This window comes from Anoplopoma fimbria, chromosome 19, assembly GCF_027596085.1.
Source record: "Anoplopoma fimbria isolate UVic2021 breed Golden Eagle Sablefish chromosome 19, Afim_UVic_2022, whole genome shotgun sequence".
NCBI classification, from domain to species: Eukaryota; Metazoa; Chordata; class Actinopteri; order Perciformes; family Anoplopomatidae; genus Anoplopoma; species Anoplopoma fimbria.
The window spans coordinates 18733813-18761128 of record NC_072467.1 but is presented as its reverse complement, the minus strand read 5'-3'; the positions used below and the strand labels follow the sequence as shown (position 1 = coordinate 18761128).

General features: G+C 40.1%; 1 protein-coding gene across 1 annotated transcript; it reads left to right on the top strand.

Annotated features, from left to right (window-relative positions):
• The first annotated feature begins 398 nt into the window (after window positions 1-398).
• On the top strand, window positions 399-23048 carry LOC129108395 (CD82 antigen-like). The gene is made up of 9 exons (XM_054620190.1): window positions 399-493; window positions 6729-6801; window positions 8006-8078; window positions 13906-14030; window positions 15403-15477; window positions 17407-17505; window positions 19018-19191; window positions 20390-20473; window positions 21405-23048. The coding sequence occupies exons 2-9, from the start codon at window positions 6739-6741 to the stop codon at window positions 21480-21482; spliced, it is 771 nt and encodes a 256-aa protein (XP_054476165.1). The 5' UTR covers window positions 399-493; window positions 6729-6738; the 3' UTR covers window positions 21483-23048.
• Window positions 23049-27316: the final 4268 nt, after the last annotated feature.

The window sequence follows — 27316 nt, the reverse complement described above, 5'->3', positions numbered from 1 at the left end:
TAAAGCTGGTTAAGGTGGGGCTAATTTAAACTACTTTATCTGCCGGGTAGCTTGTGAATTTACCCCCCAAGATCTATAATTAAAGTTGTATCTTAAGTTATAATATTACAGAGTTTGCTTTTATTATTTTGATAGTTCAAAATAACTAGAAAAAGTACAACATTACTAGTATAAAGAAGCAGGAAATGTAAATACTGTCAAGTAGGCCCCCTTCAGAATTAAAGAATTAAACTTGCTTTCCATGAGTGAGATAATACTTGTTTATTATAATTATAATAGTTTTGTTATTATTAAAATAATGCACATGTGTTGCCTTTAAGGAGAGTCTGAGTGTGGGGTTGTCTTTGGGGCAGGAGAGGGTTAATGGAGCCGCACTGTAGGGGTGTGAACGCTTCCCCAGACACTCTCTCACACACATGTCCTGTTTCTCACCAGAGACAGTTTAGTCACCCAGCAAGCAAGACGGAAGACACTTTTTGGAGAAGAAGTCAACGTAAGTTTTAACGTTTACATTAATCGTGTTTAACGTAACGTAACTTCTGTAGTCAGTCTTAACGTAATAAGAGTAAGTTACGCAAGATTCGTTGTCAGTTAACGTCCGTTTACTCTGCCTTTTTAAATAAACGTTGTTCTTAGCTCCTGAACAGCCGTTGATGACAAACTGTCCGCTGAACTAACACAGCATGTATCAGCCGTTGACGTAACATGTTACGGCCGTTAATTAACGTAACATGTTACGGCCGTTAGCGTGCAGACTGAACAGACGTTAGTTAGTTGAACGTTAAAGTAACTGACGTTCTGTAAACGAACGTTAAAGTCCACCTCAACAGAACTGGTTTAGTTCAACGTTAGATAACCGTGGATTAAGTGTCCAAGTCTCTCAAATAAATAAACCAAATGAGTCTTAATGTAACTTGTAGAAGTATATATATATATATATATTAAATAAATGTTAGTGTTTAAGGGCCCTACGGTGGCTGTACAGTAGCGACCTGTCTGCCCTTTTTGTGACTTTTTTTTTATGCAGTCATTTTCCATCTGTTAAAGCAGATGTAAAGGTTATGTTTTGTGCCATTAATATCATGAGTTATATTTACATACGTGTGTGCTTTTGGTCTTTATTTAATATCATAGGTAAACGTTGACGTTAAAGCAGGTGTTTAGTGGTCCCAAAAAATGAAAGGACCTCCAGGGGAAATAGTAAAATGTCATTTTTTTTAACTTCAATAGAAGTATTAACCCATTTAGACACTGCAGAACACAGTTGTCCTCATCTAAGAGACAATAGTCTCAACTTTGACGTGTCATTAAGCCTCCCTAGAAAGTCTTTTACCTATTTAATGGAGGAATAAACTTTGTAAAAGTGACAACAGCGTGCAAATAAGCTCCATTGTTGCATTCTCCAGCAAATGTCCAGGCTTTGTTCAAGGAATGTACGGCTATATTCTGGGACATTATAGTTCTCTGCACAGTTATTTTACAACAAAGCTTAGGGATTAAGAGTTACAAAGTTATTTGTGTTAGGATTTGTGTGTGTGTGTTTGTTTGTATAACAGGGCTTGACAAGAAAAAAGTTTGTAAGCTATACGGAGGCATTTCTGAAACTGATGAGGAATAACGAGTCAGATGCCTACTCACCACACGCGAGGAAGCATCCAGTTGCAACAGTGCTCTTGCAGCCGTCTTGCATTATAGGTTAGGTTTTTAGCAATATTGTGGTTTTCCAGCAGAGATTCTAAAAAATGTAATCCCCAACCCTCAGTTTTAGTTTCATTTAGTTTTTCTGCGACATATTCTGTGACAGAATTCAAAAGGGTTATTAGTTTGCTTTTGAGTTTTTGGCACAATCGCCACTCACCATGCCACGTATTTGTCGACCGTGTGTCATGTTTATAAACTGAAGTATACCACTGGATTACACAGTCTTTAACACCACATTAAGTATCTTTAAAAGCCACAGTAGAGCAGAGGTGAGTTGTTTGATGCTGTGTAGGACACCACAGCCCGAGGCTACCGGTTAATGAATCCTCATATTGCTGGTTCCAGTGCAGCTGTTGGTTACGTGATTGGGCTTTAACAGGTTTATAAAGTGGTATTTCCAACACATTTGAAGCTGGCTGTGATGAAAACACATGGTTTTTTTCTGTTTGACTTAAATCAGTCAACAGATTTACCCTGTTGTTGATATGTTTTCATGAAGCCACATCTTAAATCTTCTTCTCATGTGCTTGGTTTAAGCTGATCATAGATAGATATTCCTTTATTGATCCCCATGGGGGGAAATTCGGGTGTTGCAGCAGCTCAAGTACAGAGTAAACAGATTAAGATAATAAGGCATATAAAGAAAGCAATTTAAAATAATGTTTCCTGTGTTAACTTGGAGAAGGTGTCATTATGTTTTGTACATACACTAAGTAATTAAAAAGATGATCAGTATGTATTCGTAGATTAGAAGCAGTTGTGTTCTTTTCTTTTGTGTCTTGTTGCCATGGATGCTTCGTTGTTTCCACGCGATAGTGGGACGTTACCTGGAACTTCAACCACTGTGAGGGGTTTCACCCCTTTTATGTTATAACAGTGACTCGATCTATTCTAGACGGGAAAATCCCCCCCATCCCTGTTAGGCTTGTCAACTGTTGAAGCAGCTCAAGTAATGAAACATAATCTAGAAATCAGATTTTGAATGACCCAGAGGGATAAAAGCCTTCACAAAAACAATATTCTGACTGAGTCTCCCCCCGCGCAAGCTGCAATATTACGCACAAAACACGTGCTAAAGCAGTTTATTTTTACTCAAACAAAAATGCAAATGTTTCAGTTTAGTCACCAAAATGCCACTGAGATAATGAGCTACATCCTGTCTGTACAGACGGACAAACAACATTGTCGCAGATGTTAAAGCAGGGTTCTGGCCTGGTATTAAGGGGCTTAATACCAGGCAAGTTCGTGCCAGCGTGGTGGCCTCAGAGATGTGTTAATGGGTCATGTATGAATATCATAAAAGAGTTGGTAGAAGGAGGTTGGCACATCGGCTTGTTTTTTGTGCTGTAGTTGATCCATGCTGGGTCCATTACTGACACAGTAGATGCCATCTGCCACTAATGCTGCCTCCATAATCTTCTCTGGATCCCTTGCTTGTGTATTTGCCTTTTTTTTTAATAAACTCTGATTTCAATTTAGTGCACACCAAACTCTGTTTCATAATGATCACATCTTATGCCAAACCACTTGGAGGGAAATGGAGGCTACAAAAGGGAAATAAATAGCTTTGTTAGGTCACAGAGTTTGGAAAGTTCAGGTGACTCATTTGGAGCTTTCTTTGAGAGAGTCATTTCTTTTCTGCACATTTTTTGCCCCATAAGCCTGAGTTTTAGGGGTTTCACAGAATGTGTGAAACTATCAAAACCAAAAGTCGACACTTTGCCTTTTTGTCGACTAACTGCACCGGGCAGTAATAAAGTAAGTACAGTAGATATGCAGTACTGTAGATATGCAGTACTGTAGATATGTTGTCATGCTCATGGACTCTTTAACACTGTGCGATGTTAAATAAACAGAATTGAAGGTGTTTAGAGAAGGAAAGACTCTTGCTATGCCTGCAAGAAAGCAGTCCAATCAGATCGCAGCTCATTTGTTAACCGCCTCTAAGAGCCAATCTAGGACTCTGCTATTTCACCTGCTCAAAGGTGTGTCCCACCTACATCAGTTGACGCTTTACTGGTTGTATTTTGACTCTGTTTGACGAAAATTGATAATTGTTATTGGGTTAAAAAAAACATGATCTGCTGTGATTAATTGACTAATCGACTACTTTTTGGGAGTAGTCGATGTCCACTAAAGTGCCCAGGCCTCCTGAGCTATCGTCTTTTTCTATTGTCCCTTTTCAGACAAACTACATTGTCTTCTGATTTCTGCAGCAAAATAAATACTGGTGTTATATAAGGTTACTGTTTCTTGGAAATGCCGTTTGGCTCTGCTTTGTATTTCCATTGCACTTTCCAGTCCTTTTTCTTTTTTTCTTTTTTTTTACCTTGGAATAGATTTGTCATTCACTTTCAGGGGGTCCAGTGTGATTGGGTTTCTCTAGGTAGGTTCAGCAAAAAATAAACCTTAAACATTGACACAAAGTTTACAGTATCTGCTTCTAATGTGTGAGCTTGCGTGGAAGTTCTGCAAAAGAGTGTATTTATGGTTTGGTTTGGTTTGGCTTTGCTGCTAACCTCAATGTGCTCAGTCAGCTGCTTCAGCATGAATAGGGGCTGGTCCTGTTAGCCTATTTAATTTGTTGTTTGAAAAATATAATAAGTAGCATTGAGGCATTGTTGGGAATTGTTTTCAGATTGACAGGGCTCAGCCAACAAACAACGGTTGTCATAACTAAGCCTTTTTTAATCTGCACTGCTGCTCACCATCTAGACATAAAGACCAGCAATCTCCTTTAAGGATTATCTCCTTTGCAGGGGTTTCTGCTTTGGACTTTGTACTGTGTACAGTTTTGTAAACATGAATTGTGTTGGTATTTAGGTTATCAAGTACATTAATAGCCTAGTATCTGTGGTTAGTAATAGTTATATCTACCCCAGCCATCTTTTGACAGGCCTACTCCAGCCAAGCATGTTGGATCAGATAGATATACAGTAATTATTTCGATACACTAAATTACTAGTTCTTGCGTGATGGTTCCCAACAGATCAAATTGTATTGCTTAGTGAAACGCAACTGTCAGTGTTTTATTTATCCTACTGACCCTCGAATCTTGAAGTTTAGATCAGACATAGAATTTAACGATGCGTTCCAGTTAATAATTATTAATACCACATTGCCACTTAAATCAGCAGGCAGAAATAAACACAGTAGTTCTAGAAATAAAAGTTAACAGTATGGTTTCATTTTTAGTTGGCTGCTGAATACTAATAATGAGGCTGTAACTAATTCCTGTTATCGTGATGCATGTATGAGAAAGAGAAGACTTGCATGTATAAAAAAGACACATTAATTAAAGACTGAAGGGGAAGATAGAAGTCACGTAGTCGTATGTGACTGATGGTTGTCAGCAAAGTTAATATGCTCCAGTGTCACTCAAAAGTAATTAAATAGGTAAAACAGCATATTAGTCTCTGTAGAAAGTGATACTTTGCATAATGAAACATTGCAATTTCCACTTACCCAGCCAGAACTTTCAGTAGAGATGTGCCGATACAATCTGTAAAAGGAAATCATTATTTTGATAACAATTCAGTATATTTATATCTATGTATTGATCTGTTACATTTTCTTCTACAAAGTTAGAAAAAACAACATTAAAGTCAAGTGGCCTTATACATAAAAGAATGATCCTAGTCTCATCCACACAAATCTCAGGTATCTCATTGGGACTGAAAAGGCAAATTGTTACCTCCCTAATTTTCAGTGCCCGTGCTTGTCTTGAGTCAAATCTCTAAACAAGAAATTCATCATTACGAAAGAATTAAGACCAATCAAAAACAAAAAGGGGTAAAAAAAAATGGCATCTTTTTAAATGATTGTAAGTAACTCAATCCTTTAGATTCACAAATAAAACACAATAAACATTGGGTCATAGGTTTTTGCCTCCAAAAGTATTACGCTGTTTAAAATAGAACTAAATACACACTATTACAGTCCCAGGCATTGGAATAACCTGCAGTTTTGATGTAAAAGAGAGAGGGAGAAGAGAACAGCTTGTCATCGGATACACGGGGAGTTGTCTATATAGGATATTTTCAGACTCCTCAAATAACCACAATGGCTGGTTATATTTTCGGTGTTCCCAGTGAAGGAGAAGGTCTGGCTGGTTGTGGTAGATGTTTTCTTTCGACTCTTGGAGCCCAGGCTGAATAGTGTTGCTAGAGAGTTTTATAAAGTGTCCCTATACTGTGCCGTATGTGTGGTGCTTGCCTGGCCCGCAGGTGTTTGCTCACAGGAAAATGTCACTCACTGGAAAGTCATTGAAAGGATGTCACATGTGTAGGCTGTGTATATCGGAAACACAAATGTAGATTTGTGAGAGGTTAACTGATTGAAAACATCAGTGTAAAATGCCCAAAGATTAAATGTCACATCTTAAAATGACATCAGGCTGATTTACAGGCTGGATATGGTGTTACAGTCTGCTCTTGTTGGCTCCAAGTAGTTAATGAAATTTACTGTAAAACAGTTCCTAATCGAACCTGATATTGCTAGGGAACACAGTCCTAGATTGGGCTGGTTCCCCTTTGCTTGAAATGACAATAGCATGTCGAACCACATGCTTTCATGGTCTCCGCACTGTCAGCATGACTTCACCACTTTGTGGTGGTCTTTACTACGGTCTGTCTCACAAGGGTGGTTCCTCTTGTTTGTCAAGAATTCAACTATATTCTTCAACAAATTTGCTTTCAAAAGCGTACTATCCTGTCGTCAAACCCAATATTTTAAGAAAATGGGCCGATTTGTGTTTTATAAAAATAGCTACCCTGTTTAAAGCTGGAGAAACGTGGTAGTTGAAAATGAATTAGGCTCAATGTTGTCTGTTTAACTAGGAACTCATGGGTCCTTGTTTTGTGGCATGTAAGGCTATCTCAAGGCTAGTTGTGTTTGTGTTTTCATTGTATCTTTTTTCCATCTTGTGTCTGTCTTCTCCTTTTGTCTCACTCGCCCACACTAGACTGCGACATTAGCCCTCTGATTTTTAATTTTACTAATAAATTCTGTTTCTTTCTGTCTTCTAGAAGCGCAGCCATGGGGAAAGGATGCATCACAGTCACCAAGTACTTTCTTTTTCTCTTCAACCTCCTCTTCTTTGTAAGTAATCACATTTATTCATCACTGCTTGGTGGCAGTGCTGCAAATACTGCAAATGCATAGCGTGCACGGTCAGAAATGTCACATGACTTCCATATTTGTGAGCAGTTTTATTTACCCAAAGATAGAAAGATTACTCTGCTATGCTCATTCTGCTGAATCAGACCCTCGTGACGCATTTTGGAGCTGTCTGATGCCTTTCAGCAGTGCGTTTTTATTTGAATAAGCCTCCCTATTTAAATAGCACCAAAGATTAGTGGAGATACACTGGGAAATGTCGCTGAAACTCTGCCTGGAGCGAGAGACTTTACCGAGTACCTCACCACAGCCAGGTCTTAAGAAAACAGCAGATGGTTTCTGTTTGTCTCCTCCTCTCTCTCACACACCGGCCACAACATAAAGTCCAGAGGTTGATAAAACTCCAGACTCCTAAAAACTGACGAGGATGTCCAGGCCTTTGCAATGAAACTGTGGCTGTAAACCTGACTTTGATGTGAACGCTCGACTGGTGTCTAATAGGAAGCGCGTGTGTGTGTGTTTGTCCATGTACACAGACTAGTGCAGGACAGGGGAAGCCAGGAAGTGGTGGGCTAATGATGGCTGCCGGGAGCTCAACAGTACTTCTGAATAAACAGCTGTTAAGCAGGGCTCTAATGACTGTTGTGGGGTTGTAGAGCGAGGGGCGGGTGAGAATCAAAAGAGCCTCTCATCTATGGATTTTTCCCCCTCTACAGTGTCCCACAACTTCTAAACAAGGGCCCTCTTAATAACATAGAAGTTAATTTCCTCCTCACAGGGGTATATAGGGTGAAACTGATCATTTTCTGAGGCTGCCAGACGCCAGTGACAAAATATTCTTGTCTACAGGTGATGATTCATCTCGTTTCTGCTTTTCTTGACCCCTTTAGTCTAATTTAACACTGTTCAATTTGCATGTTCTGATATGGGTTAGTATGATTTGTCACTGGCTGGCTGTTAGATTGTGAGAAAATACAGCAGAGTGGGTCTCTTGATCTTCTCCACATCCTCTTTCTTGCTGCACATTGAAGAGACTGAGTGGAGAGTTAGGTTCTGATTCATTCCAGATGTGACAGACTGAGGAAGCATAAATAAAGCAGTCACTTTAAGACACACCAGCACAGATTCTGTGTTTTACTCTCAGATAATATTTGGTGTCTGATTCTTTTCTATTTCCCCTCCACAGATCTTCGGAGCGTTGATCATGGGCTTCGGCCTGTGGGTCCTCTTTGATAACCAGAGCTTCATTGCTGTTCTACGTAAGTGTTGAAACACACAAGTTTAGGGGAGATTCAGGACTTTTGACACATGTCAGTTCGAGAATAGAGATTGGAACCTCTGTCCTACTCTGCAGAACTTTTGGTGTTTTTATCCCAAAGGACTCCTTTTCCAAGGAACAACGGAGGAGTTTTTTCACAAACATACCAAAAATATTACTCACATATTCAACTTTATGACTTCCTCAGTGATTCAAAGGCTTCCCTGTAGACTCACACTGAAAGACACATCTGTTGAGATCCAGGGGAGTAGGTTAGTCAGGGGAGGTGACAATCTCACAATTACCATGGCATGTGAAGTTGATTAATCGTATGTCAGTAAACAGCAGGTTTATTTACCCCACAGTCTCCACGGAGTTGTTGTTTGAACTTGCCAGCTCTCTCAGCTCCCCAGATGGCAGAGGTGCACGGATAGAATCTCTCTCCTTCACAGATGTTGTCACAGATCTATTTGTAGATGCTGCATAGTGAAAAAGACACCAAGCCTCTCCTAAGAGACAAATTTATCTGCTTTGTCATAGACAACAAAATGTCTAACTTAGGTTATCTGCTGCAAAGACACTAGAGAGAAGCATAATGAAACCCAGTTCCAGCTGAAAAGAACAGGGAACCATGGATGGAAACTCTGTTGCCATAAATCTTCTTATAAATGCTTTCAGTGTGTTCATCCCAGATGGAGCATTGCCGTGAGCAGCGTTGAGGTTTTCTCCCAACGTTTGTCTATAAAGAAGAATTCTTACAATTTATTATCTGGCTCCTTAGTATGGGATGGAAGTTAAATTATAGCGTTTCTTCCAATGACACTGTGATACCCCTTTCCTATAGGAGATGTGCATATAGAGGCAGTTTGCAAAGCTACAGTGAATCTGGTGATGAGTGTTAGCCCATTCAGATCAACCTCAGATGTGGCATGTGCACTGGGCCAATCTCAAAGAACTATGAGATTTTTAAATCACGGGACAACATTTAAACAAGAGTGAATTACTTTTTAAAAACTGAAACCATTAGTCAATTAGACTAAACTAACAGCAACTAATTTGATTATTAATTCATTGTTTGTAATATCTTCAAGCAAAATGCCAAATGTGAAGATTTGCTGACTGTAAACCTAATAATCTTTTTGTTTGTATTTTACAAAACTAAATAATCTGAAGACATCATTTTGAGCTCTGGGATATTATGGTTGACAATTTTCCAACATTTTATTAACTGATTATACTGATTCAACCAAACAATAGTTGCAGGTAATCAATGGTGAAAATAATCCTACGATGCAGCCATAACTGTTTTAGCTTCTTTTCGGAGTCCATACATATGTGAAATGTTATGATAAGAAGGCCCACCCCTGAGGACCGAGCAGAGCTGGTTTAATTCTATATTTAGGCAGGAGGTCTGTGCTGCTTTGACTAATGAGTTAGTCTGACCTTGTGTCCTGAACCAGTCAGACCGACTCTGGTCTTCCTCTGGCTCATATATATCTGGAGATCACTTCTCAGGGAGGTATCACTCCAAGGTTATTATTGAGCTGAGTTTGCTTATCTCCAGTGAGTCCAGAATATAAAGGCTGTACAGTATCCATCATGCCTGCCAACCCGAGTCCTATTGTTATGATAATCCAGCTGTTCCCCCCTGAGATAGCAGAGATCCTGCTTATACCCTGAGGATATCCCTTCCTATGTAGGGCTAGATGATGTATTTTTATTCCATGTATTCAGGAGGGGTCAACTTCAACTCCTGAATAAAGGATTTCTAACCTCACTGGAAATCTTTTGTCACTATGTAGAGGAAAAAAAAAAAAAAAAAAACACGAAGCTGCAGGCAACTCTGTTTATTGATTCTGTGTGTTCCCCTCAGAAGTTGTACCATTGCCTGACCATATACAGGATCTCAGTGTTTTCAGTTTCCATTCTTTATGAGTTATATTAATAGCAGCCGCTGCAGCTGTCCCAATGGCTTCAGATAGAGGAACTTTGGGAAATGTTTTGGTTTCAGGACCCCTATTCCCCAGTTCAAAGGGCATCTTCCCCTCTTCCACTGTACACCCCTCTATATCAATACAGTGCTGTTAATAGTTTACCTCAGGTACATGATGCCTTCAGTTAATCTTGCTGGCACTTGCCAAAACAAAGCTTGCCTTATGTTTAGACAAAAGTCAGCCTTGAAAAGGAGGTCTGTGAGCCAGAGAGAGCGCCAAAGCACAGTTTGGAAATATGCTGCAGATTCATTCAGAAACTTTCCAAAGTCATGAACAATGAGAAAAGAATACTTGGTTGGAAAATATTTTTTTTCTTTCGGCCGCTTAAACTCAAGAAAACTAAGCACAATTATGATCTGCTTCTGTTTACATTTAGAATCTGTACATAATGTCAACCAAGATTTGTCTTCATCTCTATACAAGTTGAATGTGTGGCCCTGGTCATGTTTACAGAGGGACATACAATACCAAACAGTCTCCCATCCTCTCTCAGCAGCTTTCTCGAAGGCCATCACAGTTCTGCCTTTTTTAAATGGAAAGTTCCATGGAAACCACCGCAGCAACTATTTTAGAATATCTAGCAGAGTCTTACGTGGAAATGTGCCATAGTACACGACAGAACAGCCAAGCAAACACATGCTGACTGCAGAAAAACTGTGTGTGAAACTACCACAGAACACAGATGCTAGCTTCACAGCAAGAAAGTATTATAAAGTACAGCTTCTGTTGCTCTGCAGCATTCATACACCTGACAGAGGGTCTGACAGGAAACACTTAGAAATAACAACTGAAATATAAAGGTCTGCCTGAGTATGTTTCATTGTTAGCTACTTATTCTACAAGATGTTGGAGGAGAACGTCAATCCAAAGATTAGATGTATTGCCATAACATGCCCAAAGTATTAGAAAACGGATTCAATTAAAACTTCAGATGTGGGCACGGCGGGAATTGTTTTTGAGGGTTGCATTAGTGCTGCTTGATGTTTCCTCTAACTCCAGAGTTTATGTTTTTACTGGAACAAGTGTTTATTTAATCACTTGGCTTCAGGGAAACTACACAAAACAATCCTATCTCCAGGCCTTGGTCAAGCCCTACACCCCCGCCCGACCACTTCGCTCTGCTGCCTCGGGGCGATTGGTTGCCCCGTCGCTCAGAGGTCCCTGCGGCCGATCCACCCGGTCACAGCTTTTTTCTGTCCTGGCCCCTCAGTGGTGGAATGAACTCCCCACTGACGTCAGGACAGCAGAGTCGCTGCCCATCTTTAGGCGCAGGCTGAAAACTCACCTCTTCAAGAAGTACTACCCGGAGCCTTCCTCGTAGCACTTATTGCACTCGTATTAGTTGTTGCACTTACTGTATTCGTATCAGTTCGCTGCACTTATTGAATTCGTATTCGTTTACTGCACTTATCCTATTCGTAGTAGTTTGTAGCACTTATTGTATTCGTATTAGTCTGTTGCAATTATTGTTTTCGAAGTAATTTGCCTCTGCACTATACTTTTGCTCTGGTTTATGCTTTTAGATGCTTGTTTAAGAAAGGAGATGCACTTATGACTTCTGGTGACTAGTAGTTCTCTTGAATACCTATGTTGAATACACTTCCTGTAAGTCGCTTTGGATAAAAGCGTCTGCTAAATGACTGTAATGTAATGTATAGTTCCCACTTTTATTAGCCAAAGAAAACTGGTTTATGATCTACATGGGAAATATGTTGAACGTCCACTGACTAAATCTCTATTATGTTGATTTAATGTGTTACAGTGAAATAGTTCTGCCCCACATTGAGTCTAATAACTGTAAAGAAAATCATAGTATAAAAGACCAAAAAATATGACCATATTATGCAGTACCAGTTTAGCAGTGAGAGTTGCGTTGCTGCTTCCTGTACTCTATCTCTGCTCTTGATATCGATCTGTAACTAGATACTGAGCAGTCTCTTGCATGCTTTGGTTTGGCAGAACTCATGTTCAGTGTATCTCGATGGTCTCACTCAATCTCTCGACAGTCATTGAGGCTTATGCTTAAACATTTTCATGCATGTTACCAAATTCTTCAGGCAGTTTAATTCCGTTTTCTAAGGAACCTGCTGCCATCTGTAGCTTTAGCAGCCACTGTGTGTGTGTGTGTGTGTGTGTGTGTGTGTGTGTGTGTGTGTGTGTGTGTGTGTGTGTGTGTGCGTGTGCGTGTGCATGTCTGTGTTAGTGAGAGAGATTGAAATGACAGGCTTCAACAGAGTGCTGGATATAGAATATACAGCATGCTTGTCTGCCTCCCTTTAAATGTTACGTTGTAGCCACATAAACAGTCTGCATACGTTGACTGATGTACTTTTAGCTTTCAATTATTCTTAAACCACCACAACATGTGTTGCTCTGGTAACCCATGTAGAGTCAGCCATGTACATGCATTTAGTGATGTTTCTGTGCCAGGGTGTCTTTATTTTAAACTTAGTGTATCAGTACACTGCACCATATTATTTCAAATTATAATATACATAAATATGTTTAGTGGTTAAGATGCATACATGTATAACTGTTGCAGTTCCAGTTATCTCTATATTATCAACTGTCCATTAAAGGCACACATGTGTACATAATACTTAAAAACAAGAATAGACTAACGTGTAAAATATATTAAACTGAGCTGTTATAAGCAAAACATGATTAAATTAATTGGAAACCTGTATGTTTCCAGTCTCGGTTAAAAAAAAATCGAAAATGCACTGCTGCCCTACAGATAGCTTATTTGTCTTTGGTAGAATGACACAGCTTGCATCCTGTGATAATGAGTGTACGTGATGGAATATAAAGACTGAGCATGTCTGCAAAGAGAGCTGGTGCTTTTATCATGAAGCAGCTGAAGTCTGACTTGGATGTCTGCGTGGAAAAATGTTGGCTCAGTGTACATTACGTTTTACATAGTGGAGTTGTACCTGGAAAGACAACTTGTTTTTACAGTACGTGGGATAATTCATATTAATTGTGCATGATTGTCTACGATGAATGCTGCATGAAGCATCAGCAGCTAATGTGAAAAGGGAAACCAAGAGGCAACATTGCATTATATTCATTGAACAGTGGTGGAGGAGCAGCTGTGTCAGCTTCTTCACCAAATGGATGGGAGTGAGTTATCTGACAGCTCTTAATAGTTCGCTTGGCCCAGGAATCTATCGGAGTTGGAACCTTTTCACAGAATTCAGATTCTGGCTTCATCTGCAGACCGAGCTCTGACTCTCTGGAGCTCCTCCAGCCCAGATAACGCACAGCCACATGGTTCCAGTTTATCTCCTCTCCAACCTACCATTTTATTCTCCCCCCGTTCCTCCTAGAGCTCACCCGCTCTGCATACCAAAGAGGGAAATCAATTAATCTCGCAACACATTGGTCAGACTCTCTCTGGTGGCCTATTAAAATAATCTGTGGGCGAAAAGTACCAGAATGCTCTGAATTCAAGGCAGTAGAGGGTTGGCACTGTGAATAATTTTTGGCTTGCTGTTACCATCTGCACCAAAATTATTTTCCATGTGAACGAGGCCTTCGTTTACAGACACCCTGTGGTTAAAGTAGAGAAACAAGAGCAGAGATCTGGGCCCTGTTGCTGTTATTCAAACAAAAAAAGAGATCACGTGTGAGTGCATTTTGTGGGCAAACTGATTGAGTTTTTTGTTTAAGACCAGGAGATGAGTTGACCAAAAACTGAATTTATCTGCAAACTTTTGCTATAAAAACATTGCAGCAGGTGTTTAGTTTGTAGCATCCATAAAGGTTTCAGTGGTTCTGCGTAGGTTTAACTCTTCCTGTGGTTTTCTGTGTGTTTGCATCTGTTTCCTTCAGAGGAATCATCAGACACAGTGAAAGTGGCTTCCTACATTTTCATCGGAGTGGGTTCCTTGACGATGGCCATGGGCTTCTTCGGCTGCTTAGGAGCCATCTACGAAATCCGTTGTCTGCTGGGTCTGGTGAGGAAAGATATTCACTTTTAGCACCGATGCTAACGATGCTACAGCATGGTCTCATTTTCTAAGAGGCAGTCAGCCTAACCATGGCAGTTTAAAACTAAATGCGCATGTGTAGCTTATCTAGGAACTTACATCTGACCACAGTCATTACCACACAGGTAACTACATTTTCTGTTAAATGAAAAAAATAAAAAGCTTTTAATACTCAATTGAAAAACATTCTTACTAGAGGGACACACTAGTGATACAGATTTAGTACTAGGTGGTTCAATGTGCTGACCTCCAATCTCCTGTTAGAGTCTGGCTTTACATCGTTCTTAATCTCTCTCTCTCTCTCTCTTCCCCCCATTGCCTGTTATGTCACTAATATTGAGTCTCTAAATAATGCCATAAAATACCCCAAAATACTACTTAAAAAACATCAGTAGTGTTTAGCTCTCTGATCAGACAGATCTGTATTTACAGGGTCTATCCACTATAAAGTATTGTATATATTGTATTGTAGTTACTGTACACTGACTTGTTGCATGAAATATTCAACTAAATGGACCTGCTTGAGATCTCAAGCTTGGCTAAGAACTCACGATAGATTCCTGCTGACAGTAAAGCCCTTTCGCATTTGTGCTTATGTGTGGGCCGGGGCCTCGCAGCATGTGTGGACTTACAGCGGGGAGAGCGGTGACAGGGATAAAGCCAGTGAGGTGTAGGGGGTGCAACTGAAGTGGGGATGGGTGCATAACCTCTACAGTGTTAAACCTGCTAGGGGTTAACTGAAGAACTGCTGTGACCTACTTCTCCCTGAGACCAGCTGGCAAAGGACCCCCCACACACCCCACACACACACACACACACACACACACACACGCACACACTTTTTTCACTCAGGATCTTTAATGGCTTACATTATTCTTGCAGAAGGCTTTGGAGATTAGAGACTCTAAACACAGATTAAGATCAATTTAAATGAAAGGTAAAAATAGTTTTTTCTGCTTGTTTTTTTGATATATGATTTTTTTTTTTTAAACCTGTAATAATTTTGGGGGGCAAGAAACCATTTGTGATTTTTTTTTTTTTTTTTTAAATGTGCAAAATTCAGCAGTTACTCTGAATTATTATCATATAGTTGGAATTTCACTCCACCTGATGAATGCAAGTCCAAAATTCAGTGTCCTTTTAGCTCTGTTTTTGTTCTCTACCAACTCCTGAGAAAAATATCTCTTACGCTTATATTAAAACCACCTAAAAAAAAAGTATTCATTTCATTTTCCATAATTTGTAAAAGGAGATTCTTAATTTCCTGCACCATTGACAGTGTTTTAAATGTTTGGATCAAAAATGTTGTTAAACTCACATTTCCCTTTACCCCCCACAGTACTTCACCTGCCTCCTGCTCATCCTCATCGCCCAGGTCACTGCTGGAGTTCTCATCTACTTCCAAAGAGATCGGGTAAGAGACCAGCTCCTATGTACTTTATTAATCTATCCCCCCTCCCTCAATTTCACTTCTTTCAAATTTCCCCTCATGTCTTTACAGTATTTGTTGGTGTTTTTTTTTCTTCTCCATTTTACTCTCTGTCCTAATTTGGTCTTTTTTTGCCCTTTAACACCCCCCACTCCTCCTCCCACTGGTACAACTGGGGCCTACTGGTTATACGTGCTTTCCCCTCCTCACAGTAGTGATGGGCTGCATTTAGGTTTTAGCTAAAGCTGTTAGGGAGCCCCCTGCATCCCATGACCAACCAAGTACCTCAACGACATGGAAAGTGACGTGGTGTGGGTTTTTGACTGATGTGACGGAGAAAGTGAGATGAAGCAGGTGGAGTGAGGGAGATGTGTGACAACTGTAGAGGAAGTAGCAAGGAGGCTCTCAAACTGGATGTTTCCATGTCATCGTTATTGGTTTTCCATCTTGGTGTTTTTGGGTTTTTTTGTGTTAGAGGGGGAAGGCAAACAGATTTTTGTTGTGTATTGTTGCTCGAGCTGCTTTTATTTGTTGATGCATTTAATTGGAGTGTCTAACACTACCTCATCTAAAAACAGTAATTATCACCCCAGAGACAGAAACCACTTTCTACTGAAGTATTTGATGAAACAGTGCCCTCTACAGGCAGGATCACCAACTCACCGGGGTTGATTAAATATGTTTCCGTAGTTGCTCTGAGTTGACAGCCTGTTAAAAAAATGTTAACAGTTTGATAAATATGCACAGGGGGTAAACTTACGTCATTAATACTCTTACACCGAAAAATAAATAAAAATACACTTAGAATTTGAGTACAAAGTTACTGTGAGGAACTTTTAACTGGTAACAAAACGATAAATGTAATACCTAGTAAGTAAATAAGGTCATCATGAATTAGAATAGTATTACATTTCTATACAGTTATTCTGAATATTCTAATGATTGAAAAATCCACTGGATTTTCAAAAAGAATAATGCATTGTCAGCCAAAACTGAGAACAAGGATGTTATTCTGAACTCAAGAAAAGTTTACATTTTGGAGATTACACAACAAAGTGTCTGGCACCAAAAAGCAGGATGGAAACATAAGAAATCCAAAACAACAAAAGAAAAAATATGAGAAATATATATTCATCTGATATGCCCAAACTGGATTGGTGTCTGGCACCTTAAACCAGACCGATACAATAGCCGCTACATATTATGCCAAAGAAAAAAAAAACATTACAGACGGAAGTACAAGCCTTAATTATAGAGCCTTAACCGGTGTGTTTGCTCTGTGCACGTGAAGGGAGTGTTTTGTTTGAACACGCAGACCTCTCTGACCGTTTTCATACTCTGAACTTGGCCACTCCTTCCCAGGACGTAAAAAGTATTTATTTTGATGAGTCTCCCACCTGTAGGACTCAGTATATGACGCAGGCTGTTGTAGCCCTTTCAGCTGTTAGCCCTCCAGCACATATGTGTGCATGTGTGTTTGTGTCTATCTCCGAGAGCACGTGTGTGTCTGCAGCCTTTAGACGCGCTCCCTGTGTTTAGGGCTTACCACAAGGCAGGGCGGTGCCATTTCCCAGAATAGGGAGAGGCCCTCATTCGTCTCTCGTAGAGCTCTGAAGATACATCGCTGACCTCGCTCTGTGGTCTCACACACATAAACGCAGAGTTGTGCTCCTACTATTTGCGCAATGTTTCAGCCCAACATGGGACTTCACAGGGCAATACCACCCGAGGTGTTGCCCTAAGAAACATTGAGTTCAGATGTTGCGAGTACATATTTAGAAAAAGATTTAGCGTGGGTGTGTTTGTTTTCTTTACTTCAACACTGTCTCTCTACTCTGCAGCCAAGATTGTTTCTAAGTAGTATCAGTGTGAAGCATAAATCTTGTTGATAATGTATTCTTATCTCCTCTCCAGTTAAAATTTGAAATGTCCACCATCATAAAGGGAATGATAATCAACTACACTGGCCAGAATAGGACCACAGAGCACACCTGGGACTACATTCAGAAGACGGTGAGTTAACTCTTCAACCTGGTTTGATCCAGACACACACAGAAGTATATTGTTAAAATAATAAACTTAATGCACCAAACAAGTCTGTTGTGATAAAGTGTCAGTTTACACTCTTGTACCATTGATACTCTTTTGGTTTGAAAAACAGCCATGACAGAGTGCTAATATTGTCATGAGAATATAATATGCTACATAGATCCAGGAACAGCAGCAGGTTAACAAAAGTGTCTCTTACAGTATGAGTGCATATATTTATAGAAACGGTGTTTCCTGTGTGAAATGAGCTCTTAACCATTCAGTTCTAGTCTCATGTTCTTCTCATTGTGAGGATGTGTCCACACTTTGTCCGCAAAATGGTAAGACAGGAAAGCTATGTGCACATGTTTATCTGCACTGCTAGCCTTGTACTGACACCATTTAAATAGCCTAAATCAGCTACTTTTAAATGATTAGTGTTAATAGTTAATATTGGATTTTATTTAGTTGTAAATGCCAGGCCTGTGGAAGCTTTGCGGCCATTTACCACAGGTTTTGTTGGCACTTTTGTGGTTCCTTTCACCAAGTGGATGATATTGTAGCTTTTGGAAATGACTGAAATCTGACTTGGTTGCACATAATGACAGTCCAAGTACTCAGGCCACGCTACAATGTCACTTCAGACTTTTTTTCTTTAAATATCCTGAGTTGTAACTACCTAGACATGCAGATAGTTTTGTATTTTTGTGCCCATGTTTTGAAAATAATCTCAAGTTTTCTGCCTCCATTCCATGACAAATAGCTGTTTGCTGCTATATTAATGCTCTGAATGTAAAATACATCTCTTTTGAGGGCTGCTCAAAAAACATTATAAAATGACATTTATATGTAGCTCACTTAGGAGAAACTAACAACCTCACACTGAACAGTTTTAATTTGAACCATTTCCTACTGCAATCTGATTTGTTGGTTTCAATGCTTTGAGGAGAACAAAATAAAATTCCATTCCCTTGTATTGTTTTTGGGCTGGCAGCAGAAGTTTCAAAGGATATCTCAAAATCAGGGCGCATGAAACTGAAGCTATTTGCACAATCAAACACTTCAAGGCTAAATCAATCATGTTTTTTTATTTTATTTTTTCACTTTGGATAAAATGAGTCATTAAACTAATCTGCACATTGTTTTGAATTAAGGTGAAGTCAGAGAGTTTCCTGCTCTGATGAAGTTTATGCCTTTTCTTCACTGTCTCCTTCCTCCCTCTCTCTCTCTCTCTCTCTCTCTCTCTCTTCTCTTTCCTGCCAAGCCTCTTTTCCCCTGATCTTTCTGAAAACAGCAGCCAAGAACAGATTGGTCTCAAACAACACAATAGAAATGCTCATTTACTGGACCAATGCATTTCCTAGCATTTCCTTCATCTTAATCATTCAAACATTAATTTCCTTCTCTCCTCTCTTTCCTCTGTCATTTTTCTTCGTACGATTTCAATCCTTTCACTTATCATTTCACTAACATCCTCCCTTTCTTTCCTGCCACCAGATGAAGTGCTGTGGATGGACTGGTCCAGGCAACTGGTCTGAGAACATTTTGATCAGGAACAGCTCCCAGAACCTCTACTCATGTTCCTGTCGCAATGAATCCCTGCCCGGCACGAACATCGAAGACGTGGGCCTGTGTGATCACCTGTCCGCAGAAACACCCATCTATGAAACGGTACCTAACACTAAAAATATGCAACGTTTTTTAATGCGCATAAAGTTGAAAAAGTTTTTTAAAATGTGAATTTACTAAAGAAGCCAACTCTTGTATGTCCAATTTTCAATGTGTCGATGCTGCTAATGCTGGTAGTGTAGGCGAATACATTTTTTCATTATCGGGTAGCATAACTCTGTGATTGGTTGTAAAATCTTTACAACTGTGCCTCCTTGGTTCATTGTTTTAGGAGTCACTCACTCACTCACTCACTCACTCACTCAGGCATCGTGTGAAACTTCTGTTTAGAGCAGCTGCAACTCCGGCCTGCAGTCTGCTGACTGTTCTGAACAACTACTTTATTTGAGATTGGACTATTTCCAATAATGCAGGATTTTACTCCTCCATGATTCCTAGTTCCTAGTTATTCACTAAACAGACATGTTGGATATCACTCAGTTCAGCTGTTTTTTGTCTTTGATTCACTATACCTTTCAGTGATAACTCAATGGCCAATCTAACATTCATTTGAATGTATTGTAGTCTTTTCCCATTTAATTGGCATGATTACGTCGTTGTGATGGGTTTTTGAATTGGGACTGCTACCCAGTGTGTCTCAGACTTAGCTAAATAGTAACATTTGTGAATGCTAGCAGAAGTCTATGTCCTGGTCAGTGTTATTTCAGCTGGGTGACTGCATTGTTCTGACAGACCTTCCACCTTTACTCATCACGTAAGCCGGTTGGTGTTGTGTAACTCCGGCTGCTGGCTCACTGCGGCACTGTGGTCGCACTTAATCAGCACAGTAAATACCGACAGCTGAGGCGTGTTGTCTGTGTGTGTGATTTCATCAAACAACGGGAAACCTACTGTTCTGTTGTTTGGTCTGCGTGTTCTCAGAAACTTTAGTCTGTCTCTGTCTCTCTCTCTCTCTGTCTGTCTCTCTCTCTCTCTCTCAGCAAAGCCGTGTTATTCTTCCCCTCACTGACTCAGTCCAAAGACAACAGTTGTGCTTTGTAAAGGCTCTGTTCATGTCCGGCTCGGATCACGTAGCCATTCATCTCACTTTGGCCGCCGAACCCCCCTTTTTCAATGTCTTTTTTAACCTCTCTGTCTCTCTCTCTCTCTCTCTCTCTCTCTCTCTCTCTCTCTCTCTCTCTCTCTCTCTCTCTCTCTCTCTCTCTCTCTCTCTCTCTCTCTCTCTCGTTCTCTCCTCTAGGGCTGTGTAACCAATGTGGAGAAATGGCTCCTGGACAACTGTGGAGTTATTCTGGGAATCTGTGTCAGCGTGGCAGTCATAGAGGTATCTATCTCTCCCCCAGACCAACCTTAAAGAATGAGTTCTGTTTTTTTCTAATCGTATCTTAATACCATACTCACATGACATGTGTGACTATGACCAGACTACGTTGAAACAGTCTGGTCATTGTTATTAATCCCTCCCTGACGCAACTCGTAAAATCTAAAACTTAAGTGGAGGCTGGCACATCAACATTACTGTTTCCAAACTCAACACGTATGAACTCGTTTTGGGGCGTTAATTAGTCATCTATTGAGGTGCTGGTGAACAGATTCCAGTCCTCAGGTCGTTATGCTAAGCTAAGCTAACCATCTCCTGTCTCCAGCTTTATATTTAAGAGAAAGACATGAGATTCATAAAGGTCTGGGTTTCTTGCCAAGAGGTTTAAACTCTCAGCAGATTTCCCACCATGTCTATTTGTTCTTCAACCAAATCAAAAGGGTGTCTTCAGTAGTTTAACATGAAGCATGTGACTTAAACATCACTGAAGCTTCCTCTCCACTGAAGAGAAAACATTTTGACAGACGAAAACATCAGATCTCTTTAGAGCGATGAGGAGACTTTAACATTCCTCAATCGTATACACAAAACAAACATAAATGCCATATTTACATTACTTTTTCTACATTGTTTTCTACATAATCTTGTTGCGCCCTCTCCTTCCACTCCGGTTTAATAGCATTTGTCTGGCGATGTAGCTCCACCCACTGTTTATCCCAAAGAACCTTCTCCTACTATTTGTATAACAATAGCGGATGGAAACCCACATTCATTTAAATTCTCGTCGCTGATTTTCTTTAAGTTTGGTTAAAATTTGCCCTAGTTTTTGGTGAAAACCTGGCTGCTCTGTGTTATTATTTTGCTTTATGTTTGATTGAGTGATCCTCTGTTCAATTTCAACTGATAACTAAGTTGACAACTCCATTTCCTCCAGCTCCTCGGGATGATCCTCTCCATGTGTCTCTGCAAGAGTGTCGTCCAGGAGGATTATACCAAAGTACCGAAGTACTGAGCTGAAGACAGAGCCAGCTTCACTCCACACACGGATGGATAGACTTTCCCCTACTCTCTCTCTCTCTCTCTCTCTCTCTCTCTCTCTCTCTCTCTCTCCTAGTCTCACATTCTCATGAACACACACACACACACACAAATTAAGACAGCTGTCTCCACCATTTCAGCTTCTGCTGCCTTGACAGCTGTGCAAAATTCTCACGCCTCATATGTCCCACACACACAAACACACACACACACACACACACCTCTCAATCAAGTTCTGACATACGTGTTGGAAATGTGTCTACAAGTTACCATCCTTTTATGTATTTTAAGGAGACATTTATGATGTTTTGGTAATGTTTTTTTGGTGGAAGCCTGAGAATTTAGCGGTTTGATACGATGCAAATGTTCATTTATGAGTTGTTTTGTTTTCCTTTGCTGACCTCAATGAATCGCTTTACATAGTTAGAGCACTTTAGTGACATTTGGTGAGCTGAGAGCCGGAGCATCTTCTGATTTCGGGGCATGGAGATGAGAGGGAGACAGGAGGGTAGGGTGTGAGTGGCTCTCAAGTATTAATGCCACTTTGTGATTGTGCAGCTGGTATTTTTGGTGCAGAGGGTGGAGGAGAGGCCCAGGGCTGAGCCGGGGCAGGGCTGCTGTGGTGGAGGTTTTTGGCTTCTGTCATGGGCTCCTTGCACCCAGTAGCCCTGATATTAACCTCCGTTTACACCCACCGCCATCGCCTCCTCCTTCCTCCCACCATCCATCATCTGTTAGCGTCTCTGTCCTCCTCTCGGGTGTGTCTGACTGGTAACCAGTAGCTTTCCAAAATGACTAGTTATGCTGAAGTAAGTGTGTGTATGATGTGTTGAGTGTGTATTTTCTTTCTTATTATTTTATAGTCTCATGTCATCATGTCATGTTTTTTTTACAACTGTGTATATATGACGGTAAGGGATTATGGCACATCAGTGCTTTGGTCAGCGTTTTATATGAGAAAGCTGTCACCCACATGCTCTTGTTTTCAGAGTCCTATTGTTCTCCATTTCCTCTCTATTGTTTATGATGTACAGAATGTGGCGGCCACGGCAGCTCGTCAGCACTATTTTGGTCTGAATCAGAGAAATTGGATCCCTTAGAGTGAATATGTCATCACTCTTGAAGCTGTATTTTCATTTATTTGACATTGCATGAGTTTGTGAACGGACAATGTTTAACAACTCGTGCTTTTTGTTAAAAAAAATGTTTTTAGATAGATATAAACCATATAAAAGTGCAATCTGACATGAGTCATTTCAAATCATGTTTATTATGCTGCGATGACACGAGGGCAGAAAGTGTTCATAAAAACAAATTGTGTCTTGTCAGAATTACAGTTAGCCTCTATTGTATGACCTGCCAAATTGAAACGTTAATTTATCTAAATGAAAAAATGAAGGCTTTTTATTGTGTGTTTAAGATATTTTTACACTTTTACAAAAAATAATAATTTTGTGTAGTAGAATAAATATAGTAAGACATGTTTAAAAAAAAAAAAAAATGTTTCTTTTTATTATTGAGGATTATTAATAAACCTGAACCCAACAGAATCCATCGATCATCTCTTGTATTTTGTGTTTTTTAAAACAAGTTAGTCATTGCTAACAGAACTTGGCTGATATTGTCAGGAAGGTTACTGATAGATCTTTCTCTTGGTCAGTCAGATGTTGTGCCTAAATCAACCAGAAGGTGGCAGTATATATCAGTGCAACAAGCTCAGACAGAAATGCACTTGGACAAGCTGAGCTAAATTAGTATGTAATAGTATTTAAAGTGTAAAAGGTTTCTTCATCAGTGGATTAATTAGGTTTTAAAAAGCTCTATTTGTTGAAGCTGCAGGTTTAATTCTAGGCGTCATTCTTAAGAAATTACTTATTTCACTCCCTTCCTAGTTTTACAACCAACAGCTAATTCATTTCTTTTTTTGTGTGGATTATTTCCCAGTGTAGTCCTGTCTTGATTGTATTTTCTTGTTAATTTAGTTTGACTTCCCTGTGGCTGAACAGAACAAAGAGCTCTGCATCCTTTCATTTCACTACGCTCACAGTATTCTTACAAAAGAGCTCCTCCTGTAAGATTTAAATGCAATGACTCTTATCAAGGAAGGGGAGCCTCATGATGTCATGTCATGCCAGAAGCGTTACCTCACCACTGACCGCTCGGCACTGCTTTTTAGCTAAATAACACAATCACGGCACCGACCTTCCTGCTCTAACCGACTTTTGTCTAAGACACTTAACCTCAGTGTAGTAAGTACAGCTTAGCGTTCTCTCATGAGACGGTTTTCAAATAACTCAACAGAGCCACAACTCATCAGGGAGCTCTGGCCATGCTCAGTGTTTCAAGCGCCAAATATCAACTTCTCATTTAAACACAATATTGGACTTGAGAACAACAACTGTGGGATCCAGGAAGTGAGTATCCAGAGTCTAGATTAAAGCTCTTAAAATGTTTATTGGACGAAAGAAATAATGAATCATCAGGCAAATGGACAAAGAACAAGGCTTAGTCGGGCGCAACATTGATTACATCCTGTTGACATCATGTCCTGTTTAAGTGTAGTCATAGTCAAACCATCCAGACATAAAATCAAAAAAATCTAAATGGCTGCAAAATTACAAAATAACTCAGTGATTGAGGGGAAATCATGGTGAGGAATGTGATGCATCATTTTTGATAAAGCCTCCTGTTCTTTGTTCCTGGATGACTCAACTAGACTCCATAATTCTTTCACCATCAGATATTCAATTAATTGTTCACCAAGCAATTATGTCAATCATTAGCCCGTTCAAGCTCCTAGAAATGTAGGATGTTTTGCATTTCTCTGTTTCGTATCGGTGTGAAATGAAAACTTTTGGAGTCTGTATTAATGGAAGAACAAAAAAAAAACAATCTGAAGATGCAGCTTGGGCTCACGGTAATTGTGATGGGCAATTAACTTTTTTTTTACCATATCTATTGATCACAGCACTGCAACAATGATGATAGAACATTATTGGTAGCTATATTGCTAATTAAGCAGTTTTTTTTGGTTTTTTTAAGCAAACATTTGCTATTTCAAGTTTCTCAAATGTGATGTTTTATGCTTCCTTTGTCATACATGATAGTAAACTGAAAACGTTTGTATTTAACATTTTACAGACAAAAGTAATAATCAAGACAATAACCTGCAGCTAAATCAGTGAGGAAAAAAAGTGGCTCCCTCAGTGCACGTGATATATATTAGAATACAGGCTGGGGAAATCTGAGTAGGACTAAAGGCAGGATGGTGTGCTGCTTGGCTCATCACACACACACATACACATCATCATCATCATCATCATCATCATCATCCAGTCCAAATACAACGAGGAAGGAAAGCTTCCTCTGTTTTTTTCCACACTGCTGTCAGTCAGCGGGTCTGGGGCAGAGGAAGTGGGACAGATGATGATCCCTCTGAGACCGATGAGGCCGAATGAAATAAAAGCATGAATAATAAAGATGTCATGTTCACGTGTTCAGTAAAAGTTGCCCGCAGTGAAAAGAATATGCTGATTTGAAAAACATGTCTCTTGAGAATGTGAGATAGGCAGGTACAACTTTTGTAAGCCTTTATTTTCTTAATGTGGAGCATACATGCATTTTACACCGCTGCACAGAGCTCATGCATACAAATGTGATGTGTGTTTACCAGGATGTCCTCTCTGTAACTATTTGTCTCCCTACCAGTGTGTTGTTGTTTTTTTCTCCGTTAGCTCTCTGCTCCATTGGTGCTCATCCGACACAGCCGACGGTGGGGTTCTCCATGCGTCTGCTCGCTGTGCTCTTCCTCTCAGAATCCTGTTCACATTGTGTCACAAACGTGTTCAGGCGGCACCCCCACATGCCCCTCAGTCACCTCACAATGGACCCCACCTCCACCTGCAGACTGACCCCATCTGCCTGGGTCCCCTTACTTCCCTCACAGATCCTCACTGGCTTTTCCTGTTTTTAATAACTGAATGCACACACTCACTCTCTCACACAAATTGGCCTGATAGATATGTATAATAACACAACGTTCACGGTCTATCCCTTGTCTGGTGCAGATTACTCTTAAGCCTGAGGAGCTTTATTTAGAAAATGAGCAGTATGAGTCACAGTGTCCCTGTATGAGATGGAAAGACAATCAGCCTCGTTCCATTAGCTGTTTAAATTGTTTCTGTGATAGGCTGAGAGGCGGCAAGTGGCTGCAGGTCAGCGGGTGTCCTCCGCCTCATTTCCTGCCCAGCGGCTTGTAGGCTCCAGCACTGGAGAAGAATGATACCCTGACTCACTCAACCTTGCTTTCTCTCTCTTTCTCTCTTTATACCTCTCTCCCTCTCTCTCCTCTGGTGGGCTAATCCAGTGTGATAAGCACAAGCTTTTCTCTCCATGTGGCCTCTTTGGCCCGCGGAGAGTAAAGACCTCTGAAATCACTCTGCTGCAGCTGCACTGCCCCGTCAAACGCCGGTGGACATCAGCAATATAGGGTCGTGAAAACACACTGTTTTCACTCCAGCCCGGTGAGATGGAAGAGAGAGAGAGAGAGAGAGAGAGAGAGAGAGAGAGAGAGAGAGAGAGAGAGAGAGAGAGAGAGAGAGAGAGAGAGAGAGAGAGGAGAAGAGACTTGGTGCCAAGTGTGGACTGAGACAGAAAACTACTGGGTGCCAGTTTCCTAGAAATTCCACAAAACACCAAATGAGCTGCAGCTTGCAAAGAAAGTACACTATTAAAGAACTTGTACTTCACTTATTTTACTTTTTTACTCCACATTACATTCATCTCACAGCTTTAATTGAAGTGCATGAAGTGTATGTTTTGTTGCTTGCTGAGTTGTAGCCGAGGAAGTGTGTTTGGTTTGTTTGGATGGCTGCCGCATGCTTCCAGTGATAGCAATATATAAGTTAGCTCGACATGAATACATTTACTTGTAATGAGCTATTTCCGTTATTTGTACAGTGTTGCATTACTACGTCTATTACTGTACCTGAAAACCTGTTTTTGAAATCGTAAATATTCCTCTATAAAGATATTTATGATTTAATAAGCGACACTCAATGATGAAGTTACTAGAGCTGAAATGATTAGTCGATTAATCAACTAGTCAATCAGCAGAAAACGATTCAGCAACTATCATTATAATCAATTCATGCCCAACACTCCTGTCAAATTAATTATTCTATGATAGTAAATACAATTTTGGACAGTTGGTGTGACAAAACAATACATTTGATTTAGTCACTATTCATTCTGGGACTGTGTGAAGAACATTTTGTCACTATTTTAAGATTTCGTACTGAAATATAGTTCAATTTGAGAAAAGAAATTGGCAGATTAATCAATAATGAAATCATTATTAGTTCCAGCCCTGGAATTTAGAAAAAAACATACTAAATGAATAATTCAAACCTCAGCTATCAACCTCATCAGGTCTGTGTGGATGTGGCTTGATCAGATTTGATTGACAGTTGTGTGTCTCCCTGGCAACATGGTGCATGACATCATCGGGTTCTGCTGGCTTCAAATCTGACCAAAGAGCACAGACAAAACACAAATCTCTCCTGTTAGAACCAATCGTTTGGCTGAAGAAGAACACGCCTGGTACCCATAATAAGAGTCTAATTTTCAGGGCGATCACAAACTCTACCAGCTGTAGTAAACATCTTTTTTGCTGATCACACCTGAGGTCTTTGCTTGAGGTGCTAATTATCTGTCATTGTGTCTATAAATACCTCATAATCACACTGTAATCCATTGTACCAAATTGAGACCATAATATTGTTGCATCAGTGTACCCCATAAGCTATG

Bases quoted from the DNA above. Each gene is read 5' to 3' on its own strand.
- LOC129108395 (XM_054620190.1), top strand. From the start codon at position 6,739: ATGGGGAAAGGATGCATCACAGTCACCAAGTACTTTCTTTTTCTCTTC. The intron at 14,031-15,402 runs GTGAGGAAAGAT...TACCCCCCACAG, and splicing joins TCCGTTGTCTGCTGGGTCTG to TACTTCACCTGCCTCCTGCT. The intron at 17,506-19,017 runs GTGAGTTAACTC...TCCTGCCACCAG, and splicing joins GGGACTACATTCAGAAGACG to ATGAAGTGCTGTGGATGGAC.